Here is a 25754-nt window from a genome sequence, read left to right as displayed (position 1 = left end):
CTCTCTCTCTCTCTCTCTCTCTCTCTCTCTCTCTCTCTCTCTCTCTTTCCCCTCCCTCTCTGCCTAGAACATTCTCCTCTCTCCTAATTGCCTTGGAAAAATCAAACAAGTCCATCAATCTCACAGGCCGCCTCCGACAGACTCCCATGTTCCTCTCTGCTTGCTCAGCACTGGCCCTGCCTGTACCTCCCTGAGAACCCTCTGCAGTGCCCTAACCCTGCTGCTGTCTTTCTCCCCTTCCTGCTATGAAAGGCGTGGATTATGCCAGCTGAATTCCTGGAGCAGTTGTGATCATCGAGTCAGAGCTGACCACAAGCTGATCCCCCAGCGGCTTTTAAGAGGCAGTAAATCGCATGGGAAGGTACTGTCCATCTCTTATTTGAACTGTACTTTGTGTTGGTAACAGTTCCTCACCATCAGGCCACCAGAGCTCCTCTGGAGCACAGCAAACATCTAATAATGTTGGTCAAGGGAAGGAAATTATGTGATTCCCTCCCATGATTCCCAAACCACACATCTAGCTCTGCTCACTTTGCTGGGCTCCACCAGGTATCTCCTAGCGCTTCTGAAGACGTCTCCACTTAGCTAGTTCACTTTTCTTTCAATCTTAATACAAAACTTCTCTTCTAAAGAGCATTTCTTCATATAGGCACATTTCTAGTCAAGGTACCACCAGTCTTCCAATACTGCAGGCCAGAAAGAGACTGGCATTATCATCGATGGATCCTTTTTGGAATCTCATACAAAGAATGTAATCCTTCTTTGATACATTCCTGACACAGATGAACAGATGATATTCTCAGCATTCCTGGGTACAGATTTGTTCTGACTGGCTGTGCAATATTGTTCATTATGTTGTCCAGTTCCTTTCTCTTGCACGGCATCCTGAACCAACTCTGAAAATGTGACTCTTACATGGCTTCCCTGCTCATAGCACCTCCCCTGGCCTAACAACAAGGCCCAGGTCCTCTGCTCCACAGAACAACACATCTCTATTTCTTATCCTTTCATTACACAGTCCATGTTCCAATTTAGCAGAGAATACTATCAATACATGCAACAGAATCCATAGCTTCTGTTGTGTTTAAATTTTAAACGAATAAAGAAATTTTAGGGGGAAAGGAATTGTACATAACTCCTTTTAAAGAACACACCTATGGGTATCAAGTAAAAAACTGAAAGGTGACTCTTCTACACTGTTCTCATCTCCAGTCCCACTCCCTAAAGTAATTACTGCTTTAGTTCAAATCTTCTGACTCCCTGCAGCTTCCTCCAACAAGTATATCCTCATAAGCTTCTTGGATTGAACCATCACACTTAAGGTCCAGAAGGACCCTGTTTATAACTTGGCTGATTCCAAGTGTGGCATTTTCCTCTTCAATGAACCTTGCCACCACCTAAGACAAGATGAAAACACCAAGTGCTCTTGGACTTCATTCTAGGTTCTAGCTCTGTACTACTCAGAATGGGCCCAGTACTCGGTCTCTGATAGGCACATACAAAATACTTTGTCAATGCTGATTGATTCCAACTTTGCCCCCTCAAGTAGAAATATTCAAAATCTCTACCCAGCTAATCCTACTCCCCTAATATGGTCCAGCCTGAGGAGAGCACACCTGTCAACCCAGCTCCATGTCAGCAGAATATGAACTGGGCCCAAGTACCTCTTCCCTGGGGCAGAGGCACACAGAAGAAGACAAGCAGAGAGAATGAGGAGAGGAAGGGATGGAGGAATGGGACGCACATGTGTCTCAGCTGTGGATGCAAGATCCACACCCAGGGTGGTTTAAATGTTTGAAATTCTCTGCAGTGTAAATCAGTAGGCTTCAAGAGAATATGAACTGCCAGTGCCCAAGTTTCCAGGGCCATCCGCTTTTCTGCCTCAAAGCAGCCACAGAACCCCTCAACCCGTCAGACCACAGGCCCCTTGTGCTGAGCAGCTGCTCCCCTTGGGGCTTCCTGATAGTCTGCGCAGACTCCCGGCCCCTCCTCTTGCTCTGGTTCCACAGGATAAAGCTCCTTCAGCACACAGAAACGTGCTATAAAGTACCACTTCGTCTGTCTGTGAGGAGCCTATGTCTTGAGAAAGGTTGAGACATTTTCATGTGAGGGTGTTAAAGCTGGGTCTGGAAGTCCTTTGGGGTCAAAGAAAGGGCCGAAAGGGTAGTGGCTTCAGGTTCTAAGCCCAGTACCTTGAGTCAGTCAGGAAAATTTTCTTCTGATTTCATAAAAGGAATCTCTTGCAATGGGGAAAAAAGGGCGTAGGGATAATCAATGACCTAAAACGAAACCCAGAGAGTCGAGCCCTGGAGATGAGTACGTGTCTGGAAGTCAGGTTCAAGTTCAGCTCTATAATTTGGATTGCTCCCCCCGAGTCCTCCTGAGCCGACTAGGGTTGGGAGAAACACTTCTCCCTTCTTCCCTCTCAGGCCAGTGGAACCTGCTGTTCTGAGGCACAAAGACTCTGGTTTAAAGCAGAATAGCAAGGACAGGAAGGCTCTCAGGGAAAGGGAAAGACGGGGCCGAGGATTCCCCAAGTGACTGCAGGAGAGGTTTGGAGGCTGGGCAGTCTCCTACCTTAACACCGCCATCTGATTTCTTGTTCAATAGGCTTTTGGCAGCTGTGAAAACAAAGAGGAAAATCAAGTCTCCCACATTGTAACCTCTCCCCAACCTGAAATCCGGCAGCCAGGTTCGAGCGACGGGGTGTCCGACAAGAGCGCCAGACTGCACTGTCTGGAACCCTTGAGTGAACTCGAGAAACCAGTGTCTGAACCATCTCTGGAAGAGACCCCCTCCTCAAGAAGGGCATCCTGAGTGGCATCAGACCCCTCAGATATCCTGGGTGCCGATGCCCCTCTACCACAGATGAGAGTTTGGCTGAAACAGGGACACACTTGAGAGGAGAAACCCGTGCTCATTACTGGAGCCGCCCGAGGCACTGGGAACTCTGCCTTTGACAGTTTCTGACCCAGGCCTGGAAGCAGAGTGCCAGGGTGAATGAGTGAGGGCCCAGTCCCTAGATGCCCCAGAGCTTCTCGAGCTGGCCAAGCTGGAAGGAAGGATGCAAGACATCTCCTGAGTGGTCGCCAAAAACAGTGTCACAGTTGACGAGGAGACCAGACGTGAGGGCACACAGACACAGACACAGAGACTAGGATCACCTATGGGAGGGTTTCGCCAGGGGGTTGAAGCCGTGACTGGGCAGGGCTTCACCAAGCTGACTGGGTCCTACCTTGCTGCCCTTCCCCCAGAGCCCACTCTCTGTATCCATGAGCAGGCAGGATTGGGCAGAATAACAAGACACCAAACAAATGCCAGCCAGGCACAGGTGAGGCTCATGGCTGATGAGCTCTGTGCTTGAAGGCTGGTGACACCAGCTGGCCACCAAGGCCTCAGGAGGGCAGCAGACAGTGGGTGGGAGAATCTGGGAGGCACAGGGAGATGAAAACAGCCCAGCTGTCTGGTCCATCTGGACTGCCTTGGGTTTGGAACTCGGTCCCACCCCGTGCTAGCTGTGTTTATCTTGGGCGAGTTACTTAATCTCTCTGAACCGTAATTTCCTTGGTAGTGGCTGGGATCAGAGGGGACCATATGTGAAAAGCAACCAGCGAAGGGACTGGCATGAGATGAGTGCTCAGATGTGAAGAGTTGCTATCACTATTGCTACCACTTTTCTCTTCTTGGCCATTCCTTCCTCAAGCTGTGTCCCATCTCTCTCCAAAGGGAACAGAGGTGCTTCCATGCTAAGAACCCTGACTTTCAACACTGTTCTTTGGTCTCATCTCCAGGACCAGGTCCCTGTCATGGTCAGGTGCTGTGGAACGTTTTCTATTACACCTGACCACCAGCTGAGAGAGGTACTTTACCTGTGTCTGTCAAATCATTACTGGGAAGCTGAAAACCTAAATCTTGTATCTGTTCCACCTCCACAGAGCCTGGTTTTGTCTGCACCGAGATCGAGATCTGGGTTTTTTAACAAGCTCCCAGATGATTACTTGTCCAGTACAGACAAGGCTGAGAGCCTTCTTTGGCATATGAGCTTTTAAAAGTCATTGAGGAGATTACATCATTCATTATCCCCATTGCAAAGATGAGGAAACTGAGGCTGGAAGAGCTGAGATGAGGTACTGGGTGTGGGGGACAGCAGAGTTGGATTCAAACCTGGGAAGGTTGACCCCAAAGCTACCTCACTCTACAGCCTTGCAGGCCTGTCAACATGAGGGATCACAATTCTGAGGGGCGAGGCTTCTTCTCTGGGTTCTCTGGGATCTGTGGAGGTTTAGTCCTATCAGTGGGCAGCTTTGGGCCATGCCCAGGCTGTCTCTGGGGGCTGCAGTCTGCCGCGGCCCTCTGCAGGCAAGTCAGGCTCTTAGGCTGTCTGGAGGAAAGTGCTCCTGCCGCCCAGCTCCACGTCCCCCAGGCCACTGCCTCCTGGGAGTCGGCAAGCGCCCAGCATGCACAGCTGGTTAGGGGGCTTCGGAACACCAATGCGCTTGCAGATGCCAAGTTAGGTCATCCGTCTGGCATGCCCATCTCAGCCCGCAAGCAGGGGACTGGTCTCCCTGGTGAGTGGGCCTGGCATGCTGGCCCTCCCGGTGGGGTGGCAGGGAGCCGAGACAGGCGGTCGGGGAGGACTCATGCCACGTACCTTGCCCGGCCAGGCCGGCGGCGCTCGCGGCAGGCGAGGCGGGGGCGGAGCTCTGCCTGCCAACTGAGGGGATACAGTCTCTCAGTGCACAGAGCTGCCGCAAAGCCACGGGGGCCGTCAGCAGCGAGCATGCCCCAGCGCCAGGCGCGCGGGACCCTGGCCGCCCGCGCAGCAGCCGAGCTGGGGGAGCGGAGGCGCCAGGGTGGCAGGCTGGTGAGGCAGGTGCGGCCCCGCGGCAGTCTGGGGGCCTGAGAGAACGAGGCGGGGGCGACGCCACAGCTCCTTGTGAGAGTGGCTTCAGCTCCTGTCCCACGACCACCGCAGGTGAGTCAACAGGTAAGAGCCTGGCTGGCCGAGAGGCAGGGGCCTTTTCTGAGGTCGCCCATCAAAGACGGAGAAAAGGGAGCCTTACTTTTGACTTCCCCTTGCCTAGGACCTAAATAAGGACACTATCAGAGAGCAGGAGGCAGGGCGGAGCCCTTCTCCCCATCACATTCCATAGAAACGTGGGTACTCAGGCCCCAGGGCCCCTCACTACTGTGGCCCCAGCTCCTCAGAGACCCTCTCAAGTGAGTCCTGGGAGAGGCAGCTTATCTCAGCTTACATGTCCATATTCTGAGGGCCCAGAAGCCCCAAAAATGAGCCTTTGGGAATAAAATAAAAGTTGCTAAAGCAAACGCATTCTAGAAGCCCTGGTTCCACTATAAGCCAAGCTGCCAGAGTTCAGGGCTAAACTGTACCCCCTAATTTAAAAATAAATCAAACCACTTGTCATCATGTCAACTCTGACTCGTGTGCAGAGCAGAACAGCCACAGGGTTTCATGGCTGTGGCCTTTCAGAAGCAGATCACCAAGCCGTTCTTCTGAGGTGCCTCTGGCTGAGTATGAACTGTCAAACTTTTGGTTAGTGGTAGAGTGCTTAACCATTTGATTCACCAAGGGATTCTCAAGCTGTATTTCTAACGGGGAAAACTCAGCAAATAGCCTAGCTGCCATCTTTTAATAGAAGCTTCTAAAAAGACTTTGTCCTCACTATCCCAGAGTCAGAGCAGAAGAGGTCACCTGGAATGAACCCCGAAGAGGGAGCCTCTGGACAAGCTCCAAGTCCAGCAAAGTCCGAGCAACAAGGAGTCTGCTCTTCAGGGACAAGTCAACGGCTTTATCCTAATACAGCCTGATTTCCTGAAACAAGCACACCAATTTCCTAAGATGATGTGAGGTGGAGGAACAGTGTGGAGGCCACAGGAAGGGGCCAACCTATTGCTCTTTGCTTCTTCCACTCGGAAAGCAGAGCTGCAGATTATCACTGTAAGGCCAGCACACAGAAATAATGCTACAAACCTTTTAGAAAGGCTCTTAAACCAAGTGAGTAAAAGCTGCAAATACGGGACCAGGGCAGGAAGGAGGGCTTACAGCCTCCTCTCTGCTGGAGGGGCAGCCAGGAATTCTATTCTGATTTGTGAGAGATGAATCCAGAATAAAAATTCTGCCCTCATGGGCATTGACAACACAAGAGGTCCATTCTTGGGCTGCAGGCTGGGGCCACCCAGTCCTGATGTCCCTAGAGCCCTGTGTCCTGCGGCTAGAGTTCGTGAGAGGCCTGGGGTCACCAAACCTGTGGTATTCTTAGGGCCAGAGCTCTTGGGTTACTCAGAACTAGTTACTAGTCTCTGGGACTCAAGTTCAAGGGAGTGACTTCTACCGAGCTGTAGCTAGCAAGCCCTCCAGTCTCCTCTCCATGACAGGGTGGAGGGAGAGTTTCATTATGAGAATGACAGAAAGGGCCCAAACCAAAGGAGAAAGGTAGGGAGTCAGAGGCTAGGGTAAGACAAGGGGAAATGGCTAACTAGGAAAGACCTCTGTATTCAGTCCTGACATTAATCTTTCCCCCACAGAAATCCACTTAGCTTCTTAAATGAGGGCAAACAATGATGGGAGTGTCGGGGATCAGGGGAGCTGGAGTGTCTTGCATCTTGAAAAGAAATGTCAAGTGTGATTTCCAAATTACTGATCCCAACTCCTCCAATTTCTCATGCAAACAGAAACAAGTTCTTCCCCTTGGCTCTGCTGGTCTCTGTCTCCACTCTGACTGCTAGTTCTCACAGAGGATCCTTTACAAGGCCAAGTCATAGTAAAACGTTGAAACATCTGGAATACTTTGTCTTCATCATCTCGGCTTGGACATAATGAAGCCCGGGCTGATCTCCACCAGCAGATGACTGAGAGAGACTAGAAGCTTTCCTACATCTTAACTCTTCTTCCCAAGCATATCCTCAATACCCTGTTGTTGGCTGTTAGGCTCCAGCGAGTTAACTATGACTCATGTGACCTTTTAAACAACAGATCTGAACCTCACCCTGTGTCCTGTGTCATCCTCACCATCTCCATTAAACTCAAGCTCACTGTTTTAGTCACTGTTGTCAATCTGCCCTGTTGAGGATTTTCCTCTCGTTCATATCCTAGACTAACTAAAATCCCTAAATGCTGCAAGTCTACAGAGAATGAAGAAAGAAATTATGGAGATAAATCAAAGGGTGGGCAGGCTACTTCCTGGGAAGGGCGTAGGGGACAGGACTCCTAAATCTGAACTCAGACAAAGCCTCACGCAATCTCAGGTCATAGGATCCCGCAGTGACAACAGCAGTCCCTCAAATCCGGATCCTCAATCATTCTGGTCAAGGCCCACCTAGTGCAGCCTGGGAGGGTGAGACCCCTCCTCCTGACCCACTCACCTCAGGAGGAATAAAGTACACCACTGGGAAAACATACCTGAGAAATTCCTGGAGACAAGCATGGTGGTGAGGATGGCACCCTAGGGAGAGAGGAGGGTCCTGTGAATTCCATCAGACTCTACAAAGCATGGTCTGCTCTTGGGCAAAGGCAACTACTGGCTAGAGGCAAAGACATCAGGTCTTGACCCCTAACTATAATTGTTCACAACTCAGCCCAGCCAGGAGCAAGGTCCCTTTGGTGAGCAGACAGGGCACCCTGTTAAAGAGCATAGCTTCAGGGTCCCAAGCCCAGAAGATGAAGACTCACCTTCAGTTTTCTTCGGGCATTGAACTTGCGCAAGCATTCTACAGTCTCCTGCCGATGCATCATAGACGCCACAGTGGATCGTTGCTGGAAGCAAAGCAGACAGGTCAGTGAGCCTCCACCCTGGCCCACTGCCCTCGCCGCATCCCTAGCACTGATGGAATGCTCAGGAGGGGCCACACCCGCAGCCAGCATCCGTCACCCCATGGTACCCACCACTCCATGGCTGCTCCAGAGTGAAAATGAGTTCATATATAGGAAAGTGCTTTTACAATAAAACAAGACCCAAAACTCAAGGTGAGAGCAGGACAGTGATCTAAACGCTACCACAGTGCTGATAATGGATGCTATGGGACGGTGCTCAGGAGAGCATCTAATCTGGGGAAATCGGACAGTGTCCTGACCACTGTGGTGCTTATCGGGACGCCTGTCAACCCTGTGCTGGACAGTGAGAGAGCGAAAGGACAGGGGAGTCTGCTCTCCCAACACACCTTTCACCCCTCTCAACACCTGCACGAAGTCCAGAGCGATGCTCTAATCTTAGAAATTTAGGAGTATGTCACAAAAAAATTCTTCACTGTATCTATGGTTTCATTTCCTTGCTTCTTTGAACAAGAGTCCACTGGACATGTGTCACATCCCCTTGAAGACTCAGGGCTGTTGAAACTATCATTAATGACCATGGATGTCCCAAAACTGTGAGGTCCTCAGGAGCTACTGGGATAGAGGACTATGGAAGGTGGGAGCCAAAAAAAAATGATTCCCCAAAATTCTATTTCCTCAATCTGTCTCTGTTTTAAGTTGCTCACCCCCTCCCTTGCTTTGCTGTAAGTTGTCTCAGCCTGTTAGAAAAATCATTCCTATAAATCCTTGTGTCTCCAACTCCATTAGTAAGACTGACCTTCTTCCTGGTCCATACCTCTTCCTGGTTGCCAAAGTACCCCCCGTCTTCTCTAGTTTCAATGTAAACTTCCCCATAAGGAGACATGGAGGCCACTCAACAACCACTCATTCACCTTCAGCTCCTCACAAACTGATTCTCATCTCTCTTTAGCCCCATCACTTCCTGTGAGCAAGGCTGGGCCCAGAAACCCTCTGTTTCTATTATCCAAATCCTTGCTTCCTCAATCATCCAGTTATTTCAACCCCTCCTCCTATAGCAGTATCGCCTTAGCAGTCTATACGTTATATTTGTCTCTCTAATCCAAGAAAAAACCAGTATCACCACTCAAAAATGAAAAACCTCCAACTAAATCCATGCCTACTCCCATCACCTTCTAGCTTTCAAAAAATATAACCTACACTCCCTCCTCACTCCGATCCTCTCTCTGCTTTTTTTGGGCAAAACACCAAATCTATATTTATAGTCTCATATAATAACTAAACTCATAAATAACATCAGTCATGCCTACGGTTTGACAACTTAAGGACCAAAAATTAAACTACACCTGAATGAAATAAATATGTAAACAAGAGTCCAACAAATTGTACTTTTATTATATGTACCACTGTGTCAGTGAGAAGAAAAGGAAAAAAAACATACAAAATGGGTAAACAAGATTTTGAAGTACAGGTCTGGGAGGTGAAGGGGAATTTCTCCCCATCCCTTATCCTTTAAAAAGGGGATCTATTTCCACCACCAAGACAACCATGGCCCAGCCAGCTGTATATTTATATGATAAAAATGGGTTTTCCATCTTTGTCATGGATTCTGTAGTATCTGAATGATCCCTCACCAAGACCTTCTGGAATCTTCTGCTCCTGACTCTCCTCCTACCCTGCCTTCTCATTCTCAGCTCCCCCTAACTCAACCTCTCCCTGTCATGAAATGCCAGTGCTTATTCATCAATTCTTATCTTCCTGAAGCAATGCCAAGTGTACACACAGTCTGATGGGCATAGAAGCCAAGCTACTTCTACAGCCTCACGACCATCTGTGAGGGAATGGCCATATCCCATATTTCCAATTTTTAACTTCTAATCTCTAGGACCAGATTTCTAACTGCCCACAGATGTCTCCATCTGGGAGTCCCTCAGACTACACACAACATGTGCAAGACCAAAATAGTCATCTTTTCTTGAAAACCGGCTCTTTCCTCCACCAGTGAAAGTTACAACCTTCCATTTGGATAGTCAAGTCAGAACTTCTGTTCTGCCCTCCACAAGTGCAACTGGTCACTAAATCCTTTTGATTTTAACCTCTAAATCGTTCCTGCATTTGTCTGCTCCCACCATGAAGCTCTCTTATACAAGCGACCTCATATGATTTAGCTTGGAAGACTACTACAGCTTCCTGGGCTTCTTGCCTCCATCGTCTTTATTCTCCAATTTCATTTTCCAATTGCAGAGCAATCTTCCCTAAATGCAAATTTCATTCCCTCTTTAAAGCTCTTCAATGGTTCCCTAGTCTTTCAGAATAAAATCTAAATTCTTCAGGCAGAAACCTGTATGCCATGGAAATCTTTCTGGCTTCACTTATATTCCTGTCATCATATCTTAATTTATAACCAAATTATTATTCCTTAAACACGTCACAGTTCCCACTGCTTCTCACATCGGCACATGTTAACTTCTGTCAGACAACTGACATCCTAGGGAACTCCTATTCATTTGCAAGAACCACGTCAGAGGTCGCCTCCTCCATCTAGCCTTCAGTCATTCCAATTCCTACCTGGAGAGTGCAAGTTTCTACGCGCTAGCTAGATTCTTTTTTGTACGTGTCACATCATAAAGACATTATCTGTCTAAGCATCTGTTTCCTCAGATAATCTTCGGGTTCTTTGGGGGGTAGCGAAAATGCCGCATTTATCTTTGTATCTCCAGCACCCAGCCTGGTGACCAGCACAAGCGGCAAGAATAAGCAAACACATTCTGGTTGCCAAGACACCTAACCGTAGCAGACCCTTTTACTTGCAAGTGGTAAAATTATACATGGAAACAGAGTCTGTCATCCTGTCCTGCCAGCCAAGGGTTTCTCTTGGGAATTCGGCACCTGAGCTTCAAGATCAAGCTTTGGGACGCTCTTCTGAATTGCTCGGTGTTCCCTCTCCCTTCTCTGCTGGGTCTTGTTCACATTGCTATTAGGGTCAGACGAGAGCTGGGAGCTCGGCACGCACCCTGAGCTTTGGGATGCACTCTGGATTTTGCTACCTTCTGTCAACTACCTCGAGTCCTCCAGGCCAGCCTAAACTCTCATTCAGAACAGAATGAAGCCACAGGCTGACAACAGTGAGTCAGGAAGAGATGGATAGAGGTCCCTGAGCTCCAATCATCCCAGGGTCCCTCCTAGTGACACCTATTGACCTTCAGGTCCTCCCCAGTCCTCCTTTTCTGCTGGGACCACACTCAGTGCCTAGAAGAAGTCTATGCTTGTAAAAAGGGAGGGTACGCAAGGTACAGTAAGCGTCGGCATTTTTAATCCCCTTTATTTCAGACAAGGAAACTTACGCAGACCCATGGGTGCTTGAGAGCCTGGTCAGCTGTGATGCGCTTTGCTGGGTTGATGGTCAGCATCTGGTTGATCAAGTTCTTGGCTTCAGGAGTTACCGTGTCCCACTCTGGTGATGGAAACTAAGGAGCAGGTACAGGGGAGGAAGGACATGAAATGTGTGAGCCTCATACCCTGGAGGGCAGGCTCTATCTTCATCCCAGCTCCTGTTATGGGGTCCCTCTGTGGCACCTAAAGCTGGTGGGTGGGGAGCTAGAGAAGCTTTGAGAAGATTACAGAACTAGTATCAACTTAAAGACCAAGAAAGGGAAAACAGAACAGTTGCAGATTGCAGTTCTTCCTGTATCTGAAGTGTAGAACAAATCAAGAAGAGGCATCTGGCATCTTCTCTTTCTAGGAAGAAACAGTGCTCTATGTCCCATGACAATGGGTGGCCTCCAGACTCCTTTCCCTACATCCTGCTGGCTCTCTTTTGGCCCACCACATGGCCCTCTTATCTTTGCAGATAACAGATTAAAGGAAGGCTGTGCAAAAAAAGAAAAGCTGCTTCCTAGGAAAGAGAGTGGCAAGAACTGAGCCCTGTATGTCCCTCCCTGGATCCTCAGAGATCCCCACACTCCCCTAATCACATACTAAAGACTGTCCCTTTCTCTGACAGAGCCCCAGGAGTGGAAGTTCTGCCCTCTGTGGCTCAGTGGCTCCATTCTCCAGGGAACCCGTCCTTACATCATAGGCTCCAGCCTTGATCTGCTGATACAGCTTGTGCTGATCCTCGTCCCAGAAGGGAGGGTATCCCACCAGGAGGATATACAGGATGACCCCTACGAGACAGAACACACAAGTCACCAGGGTCAGCCACCTACTTCCCTGAGGAACCAAGAAAAGCCACACAGGGCTCAGAGCCACCTGGAAAATTGAGGGCCAATCAAGCGGTGGATGTACGGGCCCGCTGACAATGCTATGCCCCTGACCTTTTGCGTGCCCCACACTTTGTGTCTTTGAGTCACTTCAGGGAGTTATTCCAACACAACTCATCCACTAGGGCGTGGGCAAACTCCTTTCCAAGGAGGATGCCATGGAATCCAGGGATCCCTCGAGGAGGGTATGTGCAGGGACCAGCAATCCCAGGGATACTGGAGCAAATCCCATGGTTTCACATGGACCAGGCCCTCACGGACCCTGCAAGGAACAGCGATGCCTTGTTCTCATCACTACTGAGGCCGAGTGTTTAACATCAAAACGCTGAGCATGTGATATGGGCTTACCGCAGGCCCATATGTCCACGGGCTTTCCATAAGGATCTTTCCTCAAGACCTCAGGGGACAAGTAACCTGGGGTGCCAGCAAAACCTGGAGCAAAAGAGAAGGCAGAGGTTCACTGAACCCACTTCCCCTCTCATTAAATCTCCATGGGTAAATTCCTCTGTCTTTTTCCCCCTCCCCTGTTATTTTTGCTGATGAGCTCTCAACACATGAGCAGCAACTGATACCGCCTAGAATGCAAACCAGAGAGCGCATCTCCATGCCTTCCAGGAACTCCTGATGCCTTCCCAGAGGTGGGAGTGCACAGAGCCCCACACTGGCAAGGACCAGGCCCACGGTGCTGAGTCATGTTGGGCCAGGAGGGATCTCTGCATGCTCTCCAGTCTCTGAGGAGGCCAGGACCAGAAAGTGTCTGGCTTTAGTGCTGTAAGAGGAAGGCTGACCAGGAAGAGGAGGAAGGGCGGGGGCTGGATTTCAGGAAGACAGGGTCACCCTTACCAAACCAAGCCTGCTGTTCTCCCTGCACTTCGATGGCTAGGCCAAAATCTGCCAGCTTGACAGCAGCGCCCTTGCATTTACTTGCCAGTAGCAGGTTCTCAGGCTGCAGGAGAACAGCAAGAAAATGTGTGAGGTGCCCACCTTGGGGCCTTGGACCCAGAGGAAGAAGTTTGGGCCCATGCAGTACCAGTATCTGGCACCAGGTGGTGCCAATGCACCACAAGCAGGAGACAAGGAGGGCGCCTGGGTAATACATACCTTCAGGTCTCTGTGGACAATGTCATGCTGGTGGATATGGTTAACACTCTCCAGAATCTGATGTATACAGTGACTGAAAAGCAGAAAGAAAAGCAAGATCAGTGCAGGGTTAAACCACCTTATCCATGACCGCATGCGGTTCACAGGTTCACATGAGGAGCTAGAAAGGACTGTGGATATCTCCTAGTTCAACCTCATTTTACAGATGAGGCAGTAGGCTCAGGCAGATCACATGGCTTGTACAGGGTCACCTGCTGGATGATGATAAAGAAACTAGAATTCACTATGCCTCCTGGTGCCCCCAGAAACAGTTTCCAAGGTCCTCCTCAAGCTCATGGGAAAGTGACCATCCATGCCCTTCCTTTTCCCCAACTTTGTTCCTGGAGAAAAGGCTTGTGGGAATAAACAAGACATCATAATGCTGTTTTGGAGGAGGGTACATGCATTTGCTCACTGTAACATTTGCTGGGGTCTACCAGCATTGTGTGTGGAACAAGAAAACAAACAGGTTCATCCTGGAGAAGGAAAACCAGACTGCTCCTTGGAGGCAAAGATTCTTAAGCTTTGTCTGACATACTTTGGACATGTTGCAAGGAGGGACCAGTCCTTGGACAAGGACGTCATGCTTGGGAGGATGGAGGGACAGTGCAGGAGAGGAAGACCCTCTATGAGGCTGACTGATTCAGTGATTGGGGTAATGGCAGTAGGTGTGCCGGAGACAGTGAGATTGGCAAGGGATAGAGCAGGGTTTAGGGCTGTTGTAGAGAGGGTCGCTATGAGTCACAGGCGACTAAAAAACACATAACAACAAGATATAAAGACAAACAAAACCCAGTGCTTGCCCTAAAATGTAACACCTCGTAGGGGAACAGAACAAATACAACACACACACACACACACACACACACACACACACACACACACACACACACACACACACACCTTTAAGAAAGATAGCTTAAGAAACGCAGAAGGAACATTGATGAAAATATTTTTTACAAGGAGAAAAAAAAGAAAAAAGACAAACTACCCAGAATCATATCCAGGGATGGTTCTTGAATCAGGCTGCCCACCTTCAAACTACTGTTAAGTGTGTAGTTCAAGTTCACGGCCAGCAGTGAGTGTTGAAAGACTAGAGCAATGTTTTTAAGTAGGGGTGAGGGAGTTAGGGAGAGGAGACAGGATTTCACACACACCTCTCCCTGCAGGACAGCTGGCAGTGTTTAGGGTCATCTGGGACTGCACGCTCGCAACACTGGGTGACTGGTTGGCAGGACTCAGTGGACAGCGAGGTAGGAGGGACCTGAGAGATGTCACCTGGTTCGATCTCTTCTAGAGGAGGGGACATCTCTCTGATTGTCACAGCTAGGGTGCTGCTAGCATCAAATGGGTACACCAGGGACTTTACTTTTAACAGTCGAAAAATCATGAGATGGCTCTCACAATCTGGATTTCCAGGCTAAAACATCAGGCAGCAGGTCTGGGAGCAGGTCCAAGGAACAGGTCTTAGGGAGCAGGTCTAGGGAACAGGCATAGGGAGCAGGTCCAGGGATCAAGTCTTAGGGAGCAGGTCCGGGGAGCAGGCACAGGGAACAAGTCTTGGGGAGCAGGTCCGGGGAGTGGGTCTGGGGAGCAGGCAGGGTGTGCAGGTGAGTTTGGCTGACTGGACTGAGGCTGCATTTGGACTTCTTTTCGCTAAAATCTGATACTGGGGCTCCAACAAATGCCAAGGGGTTTTATTGAACTCTTGGGGGCCAAAGCTTGAATCTTCCCACTGGCTGTAACTGAAGAGTGGGCTAGAGAGATTTCAGACTGGGCCGAAGAGGCGAGTCACCACAGAAATGTATAATTAGAACAGAGCCAGGCAAGCAGGGAGAGCCTTCTGGCCAAAAATGGCAAAAATGTGAAGTGTCCCAGCACAGCCAGGCCAAGCCCACGGGTACAGTCCCTCTCCCCCGCCCCCAGGGGCCCTGAGCCATCACCCTCCTGCAGCCTCCCCTCCTTTCCTGGCTCAGTCCTCCCCTGCTGGCACTGGAATTCATCTCCCTACTTGAGAATTTTTCCTGAGTCTGAAGCATCTGAAGTTGATCAGCAAACACTGGTCTCTCAGGGTTGAGAAATTCGTGAGGAAGCTGCACTCCCCCACTCTCCAGAGGGAGCCAGAGCTGCCACATAAACCAGATAAGCTGCAGGCAGGATGATCAAAACCAGGTTGTAAGGACATCACCCTCAGAGAACGCCTGGGATGGAGGAGGAGCTGAGGCGGGAAAGGCAGGCCAAGCTAGCGCCTGAGAGCTGTGGGTGGGAGCGATTCTGCTGTGTCACATGGAGGAGCTGCCAGGGCTTCTGAGAGGCTGCGGGCCGAGGGGGCAGTCAAGATACAAAGTGATGGAGCCGGATCCCTATGAGAAGATTCTGGGTGGACCACTAACCCACAGATCTACAAGCCTCGGAAACCCTACTGTCCCTTCTATCTCTGGATTATTCCTGGTGCCTCAGCTCTGCACCTTTACACACTTCTCCTGTCACTTGCCGTCAACTTGGCTCTGACTCATGGTGACCCACTAAGTGCAGAGGAGAACTTCTCCACTGGGCTGGGGGCCAAGAGGATTTGTTAGAGGAAAGGGGGGGCAGGGAGGTGCCTTGGGCAAGCTCAGGAATATATAGGGATGCAAAGAAAAGGTGTTTCTGGGAGTCAAGTGTAAAGTACTTAGGAGAGTTTTGTGAAAAATTGATTTGTGACCTACAGAATGCAGCCCATACCTTCTCTCCAGACAACAGCTCTTCTGATCTCCCACAAAGAATTCTAATAGGCACCAATCTGGCATTCTAAGGCATCCAAGGCTTATTTCAATTCCAAACCCCAGATCTACACTTGAACCAGCAGCTTCTCATAACTGGGGTGGCCCTTTGTCTCACCTGGCATCAGCTTCGCTGTAGTACTCTCTGGCCACGATGTCTTCAAACAGTTCTCCGCCAGTAACACTGTAACCAACAGAGGGAAAGGGTCAGACGTGGTAGGGGTCAGGCGGCCAACCCCAGCGTCAACTAGGCCTGTGTCACATGGAAGAATGAATGTCTTTGACGAGAAACTCTGCCTGCACTCATTTCATGTGAGAGCCGAGAGCACGCACTAATCCTTCAGTACATGGGGCACTGCCTTTGGGAACAACAGGCCCTCTCTTCCTTCTGAACATGTTTTCTTCTATGACCTACAAATCACCCAATACTCTGGTAGACACAAGACGTGGAGAGCTAAGAGCAACCAACCAACTAAGCAGAGAAAACGGCCATTCTTTGAGGCAATGTGAACACCACCAAGCCATGGCTGCCCGTGGAGGACAGCGGAATTGAAGAGCCACGGGGCTGACGGCAAGACTCAACCCTGAAAACAGTGGAGCAGACTCTTTAGAAGGGCAGAGCCATGCTACTGAGATTAAAATACAACCAATGTGGAGGAGCCACAAACTGGCGCCAAGTTTACAACTAATACAAGTGACCTCTGAGTTCCCAGAATTGTAAAGGTCATGCAAAGAGCACTAACTGATCCTGCTGAGTTAAGGCACCAAGAAACAAGACGCAAGCAAGGTGGCTAAGGAACAGAGATGCCAAAGCAAGGCCACTGCTGGGATTCTGCACCTGTGAGACACAGAGGGAGCAAGGACATCCCCTCAGGGCTTCGGGCAAGCAACACACCCCGTTACCAGGAAGTTCAAAATCAAATCCTTCCCCCTTAGGCAAAGGAGAGGGACCCTCTGCCCGGGCTGCAGACCCAGCTCAGGCCTCTTCCCAAGCCTTCATCTTGAGCCAGCTGGAGGGAAAGGCTCCCACACCCTCAGAAAGGGGCACTTACAGGTCAAACACGAGGTAGTGAAACCCTTCTTCAGAAATACTGTCATGGAGGCGCACTGCAAGAGAGGAGAAGGGGACAGAGATTAACAGACAGAAAATTCAGAAACCTGTTCTCCTCCTCAGCAGCCCACCCATGCCTCAGCCTGTCAGCCACACAGAGGAGTCATTGTGAGAAGGAGCAACATGCCAAAGGCCCCTATGTCCAGGGTTACATGGCTACAAAGGGAGAAAGGCACCCAGACCCCCATCTCTCAGCACTACCTCAGACTGCCTCAGACACAGGCGAGAGATGAACATGATGGTAAAGAGAAGTCAGTCAGAAAGAAGCAGAAACCCTCCCTGAGGGGCCAGTCCTTGAGAAGGGGTGCTGGGATAATGAGGCATGACAGTGAAGCACCTAAGGCTTCAGCGTGATAGAGAACAAGACAGAGACCTGGAGACCCTGACTGCTCCCTCAGAAAAGGGAACATGAGCAGTAGACAGGTTCTGCTCTGCAGGGCAAACCCCAAAGACAAAAGCAGCCACTCAGGCAGATACATGTGCATTGACGCTCGCTGCAGGACCACTGGCCATGGTCAAAAGGCAGAAATGACTCAACTGTCCATCAAGAGAAGACTGGTTTGACAAAGTGTGGCACATACAGAGATGATGGAGCATGAAGCCGCAATACAGGGAGATGAAGTTGTGGTACAGGCTGCAACACAGATGCACCTTGAAAACATTTAGCTGAATGAAGTCAGTCAGACATAAAACAGACAAATGCTCCACGATCCCACTTACTTAAACTATACAAACTGGCAACTACATAGTGACCCAAGTTTAAGAGTGATTACCAGAGGCCAAGAAAAGAAGGGAATGGGGAGGTGTTGCTTTAAAGGGCATGGAATTTCTGCTGAGGGTGATGATGAAAAGCTTGAGGATGGATAGTGGCAGCATAATATAGAGGATGTGATTAAAGCCATTCAACTGTACATTTAAAAATAGTTCAAAAGGGGGGAAATGCACATGAGAATAAAAAGAGGGGGAAAGAAGGTGAGAAGGCCAGCCCAGCTTATGTTGTGAGAATGACAAGGGGCTGGATGCTGAGCCCTAGAGGAAATGGCACAGAGAGGCAACAAAAAAGGCAATGGAAGTTACATCCAATCCCAACAGATGCAGCCCTGTGGAGGCTCTGTACATGTATTATAGATTCCACAGTCATTTATTGTGTGCTGGGCACCTTGCTAGGTGACAAGATTCAGAAGGGGCAGCCAGACCATGTCCCAAGAAAGTTATTATTCTGACAAGGAGCTGAGATGAAGGCTAGTATAATTATACAGATAAGGAAACTAAAGGCCCTGAGGCTTAAAGTATCTTTACATCAATAGTCTGAGGACTTTTAAATAGTGGATGAACCTGGGTCTCAAAGAGTGGCTACATCACTGTTTCCTGTAAGAAATGTGGTGCAGTCCACATACCCAGGTAACAAGGTAACAAAGTTAGGAGACAAGGCTCCTTAATGTGCCTAAGACAGCATGACAGATCACCCAGAAGGGCACTGTGTGGAGGAGACGCAAACCATTCATCAACAGCAAGAAAAGGCTGGCAAGCAGGAGCCCTTCCCGCTCCCTGCCCCCAGAACTCTCGGGCAAAACACCAACCTAGTGTCTCCTGAGGCCTCTTCTTCAAGCTCTTGCCCACAAAGCCACCTCTGGGTTAGGTGCCAACCCTTGAGTATCATCTAATGTAAATACCAGCGGATGCTCAGATGCCTTGGCGGGCTGTCCCGCTATCGCTCCCCTCACCTGAACTCTCTGGAAGGGGAACTTCTGTTCCAAAGGCCTCCCTGTTTGACCTTTGCTCCAAATCCTCAGAAGTCCAGGAACTCCTTGAGGAGCACTTAAGGAATGGCCTGACACCAAACTGACCACTGAAGTTCTTAGATATATTCACCGCATCCCTCCCCAGTGACACAAGGGGTCTGTCACCACACTTAATCACACTGTGAGAGGACAGAGCATCAAAACGATGCTCTATAAAATTGTGTGCAGTGTTTCAGCAGAAATTCATTCTCTTCTAATAAAAATATCCCTGTAACTCAACATAACAAAAAAACAAAAACCTTTTTCCAGAAGTCCAGCTTACATGCATCACCATACCTTTAAGGCTCAAACTCTGTGTACATTTAGTTTCTGAATCTTCTAATTGTGCTCTGGACATAACTGTCATTATATCCAATCACAATGAGGCTTTGAATCACGTAGTTTCATTTGCAAGTACTACAAGCATGTGCTGCTGTTCCCATTGTGGCCAGTGCTTTTATAGTCCTGAGCTCTGGTGGCGCAGTCTGGAGGAAGATGTCCCACTAACCCAAAGCCTGCACCTCTTGGTCAGTAAAAGCCACCAGTGGGTCCAAGGTAGAAAGATGGGAAATCTCCTTCCCTGTGATTTATAGCCTCCGAAAAGTTGGGGAGGGTCAGTTATGAGTCCATTCTGACTAGACATGATGTCATTATATAATGACATGAGTGTGAGTTTGAATCTTGTTATATTTTCTGGTGTTTTATGTAGAGGATTGTGGTAAGCAGTATTTATTAACCTATTTATCAATAACTTCTGGTTTGTTTGTTTTTGTTTTTTTTTAGAATGAAGTAGCAATTAAAGGAAAAGGAGAAAACATTTAAAAAGGCTTCCAAGGGATGGGGTTTAAAAAAAAAGGCTTCCACTCAGTTACTAATAACGTAATTCAATGTAGAAAGATTTTGCAATTTTAATGTTCACATAATCTAAGAAATATGACACTAGAGTCATTTACAATGAATCGATGACATATTATCCTGTGATTAAGATTGACAATAAACAGTACTAAGAATTTCTGTATGGTCTGGTACACTGGGGGTGGGTAGGTGTATGTCACCATGAGTGACCAAACTGGGGGACATCAATCCTAGACATGTCACTGCCTTTCTCTTAGAAGGCTAGTCCTGCCGGTCACACTGACCAGAGGCTTCCTTCCTGCTGTCAGATGCACCACCTCCCACCAGAGCAAAATCAGTGCATCTCAGAACACACAGCCCATGCTCCCGGGGGCGTTTCCCATCTCTCTAACCCAGTGTTGCTTCTCGCCTGCCAAATGAGGAATCGGAGGCCTGCCAGGGCTGGAACTGGGTCCCAACGACTGTTTACACTTCATGCTGCCTACCTTATTTGAGCCGGTCTACTTACCCAATCCCACAATTCCATCCCAGACTCAGTATTTCTCTAGTTTACCAACAGGGTCAAAGAGCGGCAGCTCTCCTGCTAGTGCCCCACCCTCATATCATGGTCCCTATATGCAGGAAAGCGAGTGTACACTTCTCTAGGTCTGCAGATGACAGAGGAGGGCTTCCAGGGCAGATGGAAGGAGCGACAGCCAGGCTCCCGCCTCTCATCCACGCCGCCCCAGCACCGGGCTCCAGCCTCCGCAGTCCTGCCGCCCGCCCTCTGCATCCTGCATCGTGCCTCCCAGTCTTTCTCAGCGCCTCACGCTGAGTCCTGCTGCAGCTGCTGCTCCCTCGCTTCCAAAAGGACTTTCCATTTAATTAAAAATTTGCTATTAAAAAGCATTAAAGTGTGTAATACAAATAATCCCCTGGAAATCAGCTGTCCCAGAAGCTAAAGACCAGCTTCATTAGGGAGGTGACTAACAGCCATGGGATGGTGAGCTAACAGGATGGCAGGTACAAGGCTAACAACCAGTCCCGGGAGAGTCCTCTGCCCAGCCCTGCCTAGGCCTGGCCTCACCCAGACTCCCCAGGATGCCATCCCCCTCCATCCTGTTCCCCAGTACAGCAGGGCTGACAGCAGGGCACAGGCACCCAGACCTATGCCCAGACATGGAGACAGTGGCTCAAAGAAACGCCCTCATTTGTCCTTCCCCACGAGGCCACACACAGAGCCCAGGTGGGAGGAGGCCAGGGAGCCAGGAATGAGAAGGGGTAGCAGGGGAAGCCCAACCATGCCAGGCAACCAGTCAGTGCAGAGAAAGGCTTTGATGTGTGCCACCTAGAGAGGCATCCACCTAACACAGAAGACAGCAAGAGAGGGCGGGAACCCAGTAGGTCTGCAGAGTCATCTTCATTTAAATTTGTGAAGAAAATCAAGGCACTGGGGACAAGAGGAGGGCTGACCCATCAAATTCTTGGTTATGATGAAAAAAATAACCAACCCTTATTTGAGGTGTGTGCCAGGCATCGTGCTGAATGCTTTCTTTTAGTTAACCCTTGCATTAACTCTGTGGGGGGTTACTATAAATTACTTGCATCATAAGATGCAAAAGGAAACTGAGGCTCAAAGAAAAATGTGGGCAAGGTCAAACCGACTGGCAGAACTGGAGCCTGAACTAGCTGCCACCAGAAACACTGACGTAACAGAATCACATGGGAGCCACTCTCTCCACCCTCATAGGCAAAGGGACTCCCATCTGTCCCCATTAGTCTCGGACTATGCGATTCCTGCACATTCATCCCTTTAACACCTGCTTAGTGGGCACCTATGCTGAGGTAGCAGGACTGTAGATCTGATACCTGCCATGAAGTAGGCTACAGGCATGGCACATGAAGTTGACACAAAGCCGAGCTTCCACATGCATGAAGAAGTCAGGCTCTAGGCCAGCCATTTCACAATGCTGCTTGCTTCTGGATCGAGCTGGCACCCCGCTCACATCCACCCCACGCACCACAGAACGAGATGGTCCTGAGCCATCACTATGACTGGCTGAGAAGTGGGGCTTTCACTGGCTGACTGCAGAGGCAGACATCAGTTTGCCTTCTTAGTCCATCTTAGTTCTGAAGCTCCACCTCAGCATCCCGTGATCTGTCATCATGCAAGCTTCTGATGACAGATGAGTGGTGGGTTGCCCTCGAGGTACACGGGTCAGGATTAGACCCAAGTCTCCCACATAAAGGCAAAGAGCCTACCACTGGATCCCCTTTGCGCTCACACAAATAACTAACCATGCTGTGCTGAGGTCTAGGAAGGAGAAGTGAAGGGTGCTCTGTATGCGTGGCGTAAGAGAATCTGATGCTCATCCAATTCAACATTAAGGAGAGGTCAAGGAGGGCAGAGTAAAAGCCTAGAGAACATAAAAGATCTGGGAAAAGGAAGAGTTTTGTGCACTTTTGCAATTAACATAATTATTACTCTTTAAAAACTGTGGAAAACCTAAATGTCTTTTCTGGATACTTTATATCTTTAGGGACCAACAGACTCACAACCCAAACATTGTGGTTGTTTCTAAATCTTTAAAAATTAACCATAAATCAAAACAACTATGAGATATCATCTCACCCCAGTCAGAATGGCAAAATTTAACAGAACAGCAAGCAACAAATGCTGGCGAGGTTGTGGAGAAACTGGAACCCTTATTCGCTGTTGGTGGGAATGTAAAATGGTGCAACCACTGCGGAAGGCAGTATGGCGCTTTCTCAAAAAGTTGCAAATAGAGATACCATTTGACCCAGCAATTCCACTACTGGGAATATACCCCAAAGAGACCATAACTGACATCCAAGCAGATATATGCACACCCATGTTTATCGCAGCTCTGTTCACAATAGCAAGGAGTTGGAAACAACCCAGGTGCCCATCAACAAACGAATGGGTAGAGAAGCTGTGGTATATTCACACAATGGAATACTATGCTGCATTGAAAAACAAGGAACTCATTCAATATTATTCAAAATGGGTGAGCCTGGAGGACATTATGCTAAGTGAAATATCTCAGTCACAAAAGGACAAATATTGCATGGTGCCACTGCTGTAAAATGGGACTGCTATCAGGGTGGGGGTAAGACTGAGACAAACTGGATGGATTGTGTATACTGCACTGAAACAGATGAGGGACTGAATAATTTAAAAGCGATGTATGATAGGGTATTGTGGTTATCACAGGAGTCCACAATTAAGGTTGCATAGTGGAGTACACTTGGGGCAGTGGGAGGGGTGCAGGGGGATTGTGTACCAGGGAGGGAGTCTTTCTTTTGCTTTTGAAAGAGAGGAGCGAACTGGGGGGCGAGGGGAGAGGGCTGGGCGGGTAGAGAAGTGCAGCAATGGAAATCCAAATTCTCTGTAAATGTTCACTAAAATTATTAAAAAAAAATTAACCATGAGTATTCCATATTTTAACTAAGAAATCTTTGTCCAAAAAAGCATTGGAAAAAAGGTCACTGTTAAAAAATGTCTACAGATTATGGAATTAAGGACATAAGTCATCATGCATTTGTCAAAATCCAGAAGACTGGACAGCAAAAGAGTGAGCCCTTATAGAAGCTATGGGTGTTTTAATAAATAGCATTTTAATATTGGTTCATCAACTGTAACAAATGTCCCACAGAAATATCAAGTGCTCATAGGAGAAAAATGTGTAGAGAAGAGAAGGTATATGAGAATTCTCTAAACTTGCTGTACAGTTCTTCTGTAAATTTAAAACTGTTCTAAAAAATAGTCTATAAAAAAGAAGAAAAAAGGAAGAACAAAAAGTCCACACTATGATACATTCACTCAATGAAGAAGCCGTGAAACACTGCAAATCATAAATGACTCTACAGGACAGTATGCAAAAAGAAAAGTCAGTCACAAAAGGACAAGAGGTGTATGAAGACTATGATAAAAGGCTAAGGTAAGGTTTACACACAGATTCGCAGGGCTACCATGGATGAGAAAGGAGAGGATCGGGAGTAAAAATTAGTAAAAAAATTCTTTGTGTGTTGTGTACTGTCAAGTCAGAACCAAGTCACAGCAGACCCTCCAGTGGGTTTTTTTAGGAGCAATAAATTGCCCAAGAGGAGACTCCCCATCTTCTGCCAGAGAGCAGCTGGTGGATTTGAACCATGTGCCTTTGGGTTGGCAGTATAGCTCCTTACCATTTGGCCATCAGAGCTCTCGAATGAATGAATGAATGAATAAATAGATAGATAGATAGATAGATAGATAGGAGACCCATATTAAGATGGATGAAGGGCAAGGCAATATCTATTACAGGAATGATTGGTACCATATCATTAAAAGAAAAGAGAAGACCCAGAGAGGTATAGAAGAATTAATGGAAATGAGAATTACAGGGGGAAAATAGGTGGAAAAGTGTGATTACATGGTGGGCACTGAAATTAATTCAACTTATTATTTAATGAAAATTAATTTAAGGATTAGCAAAAGAGAAAAATCCCTAACCAGATGGACCGACACAGTAACTGCAGACCTGGACTCAAGTATGTCAGAGAGGACAAGGATGTAATAGGATAGGACAGGGTCCAGAGGTGGTGTTTAGAGGGTGCCTAGGAGTTGTACTCAACTCGATGGCTCCTAACAACACTGAAATGAATGTTCTAGAACAAAATATTTATGAAAGATTGAATGAAAAATTAATCTGCTTGTAAACTTTCACTCAAATCACAAAGAAAGAAATAAACGGAAATATTTGGCTCATTAAAAAAAAAGGGGAAGGACCTGCCTCAAAAAGACAGTGGTAAGATGGTCCCACCACCAGGGCCAGGCCAGGGCCAGCTGGTGGGAGAATAAGGATACAATTGAGGAGCTGCAGTTATGATTCATTGTTTCCTTCTTTTTATCTGCAACTGATTCTGTTACATTAAAAATAGAAAACAAACAGTTGCTACTGAGAAGACTGACTCATGGGGGACCCCAAGCGTGCTACTCTTCCTCATGGGTTGGTAGGAGTAGAACTGGGTGCCACAGGTGTTGTTTTCCTGGAAGCTGACTGCCAGGCCTTACTTCCCAGGCACCCTTGGAAGGACTTAAACATCCAACATTGTGGTTAGTAGCCAAGCATATTAGCTATTAGCTTAATGGGCCCTGGATTCAGGGCAGATGGTGGCCTGACTAGAGAACCTTGAGACACTGGAATAAGAGGTCTAGAGGAGATCACCAGAGTTGAATCTCCATCTCCTAGATCACCTTCATTTGTGGGATCCTCTCACAACACTCCAGGAAGGGGTCACTGTTGAGGAGGTGGAGGTACAGGCAGGCTAAATAACTGCCCAGAGATCATGGCAACTAATAAATCAATCCCAGCCACAGCTGGGTGGATGGATGGACACCCAAGCCTTGACTACAGGGATCAGTAGCACCATCAGCATCACCTGTTGGACACGGAGAAGCCCAGATCTCATGCCAGACCTGCCGAATTGGAATTTTAACATGACCCCCTAGGTGGTTCAAAAGCACATTAAAGCAGGAGGAGAGCTGCTTTTAACCTCCATTCTAGACAGTGTGGGAAAGCGCCGGGGCCCCGCTCAGCACGAAGGAAGACAGAGACTATTCATTAGAAACACTCCTAGCCGGGAGCAGGCAGATCACAGGTAGAACACACTCCACTCAGACTTCAGACTCCCAGCAGCCCGGCAGCTCCTCCCCTCCGCTCACCGCCCCTGGCTCCTCTCCCAGAGCCTTTTTAAGTTCAGCAGCCTTGTAACCAACAGGCTTCTCATTCCTGGTACAGACTCTTAGGCAGGAAATTGGGGATGCCTCCCCTCTTCCCTTGCACCAAATGACCAGCTGTCACCAAATAAACTTCAATTCATGGTGACTCAGAGAAAACCTGTGCAGCAAGGGCTTTTCAAAGGCAATTCCCCCCAAACAGATTGTCAGGCCTTTCTTCAAAGGTGCCTCTGGGGTGGACTCAAACTCCCATCCTTTCCATTTACAGCCACACATGCTAACTGCACCACCAACAGGCTGTGTGTGGTAAGTCAGATAAATGGCCCGTTTAAGTT

General features: G+C 48.5%; 1 protein-coding gene across 12 annotated transcripts in view; it reads right to left on the bottom strand.

Annotated features, from left to right (window-relative positions):
* Nucleotides 1-25754, bottom strand: part of CAMK2G (calcium/calmodulin-dependent protein kinase II gamma) — a 62716-nt gene that overhangs the window by 19649 nt on the left and 17313 nt on the right. For 7 of the 12 annotated variants that reach the window (XM_006887518.1, XM_006887516.1, XM_006887519.1 and 4 more), the window contains exons 4-13: nucleotides 17006-17060; nucleotides 16072-16137; nucleotides 13153-13225; nucleotides 12895-12997; nucleotides 12400-12483; nucleotides 11861-11955; nucleotides 11134-11256; nucleotides 7691-7774; nucleotides 7421-7463; nucleotides 2578-2621 (exon numbers count right to left, since the gene is read on the bottom strand). In XM_006887518.1, the coding sequence (XP_006887580.1) occupies nucleotides 2578-2621; nucleotides 7421-7463; nucleotides 7691-7774; nucleotides 11134-11256; nucleotides 11861-11955; nucleotides 12400-12483; nucleotides 12895-12997; nucleotides 13153-13225; nucleotides 16072-16137; nucleotides 17006-17060 (770 nt within the window). Of the gene's footprint in view, nucleotides 1-769; nucleotides 809-1471; nucleotides 1486-2577; nucleotides 2622-4651; nucleotides 4715-7420; nucleotides 7464-7690; nucleotides 7775-11133; nucleotides 11257-11860; nucleotides 11956-12399; nucleotides 12484-12894; nucleotides 12998-13152; nucleotides 13226-16071; nucleotides 16138-17005; nucleotides 17061-25754 lie in introns of all 12 variants that reach the window. The other 5 variants (XM_006887522.1, XM_006887517.1, XM_006887520.1 and 2 more) reach the window with 3 other exon arrangements.

Source organism: Elephantulus edwardii, unplaced genomic scaffold (assembly GCF_000299155.1).
Source record: "Elephantulus edwardii isolate Elephantulus edwardi_28Jun2011 unplaced genomic scaffold, EleEdw1.0 scaffold00058, whole genome shotgun sequence".
Lineage (NCBI taxonomy): Eukaryota > Metazoa > Chordata > Mammalia > Macroscelidea > Macroscelididae > Elephantulus > Elephantulus edwardii.
This window is presented reverse-complemented; position numbering and strand designations above follow the sequence as displayed.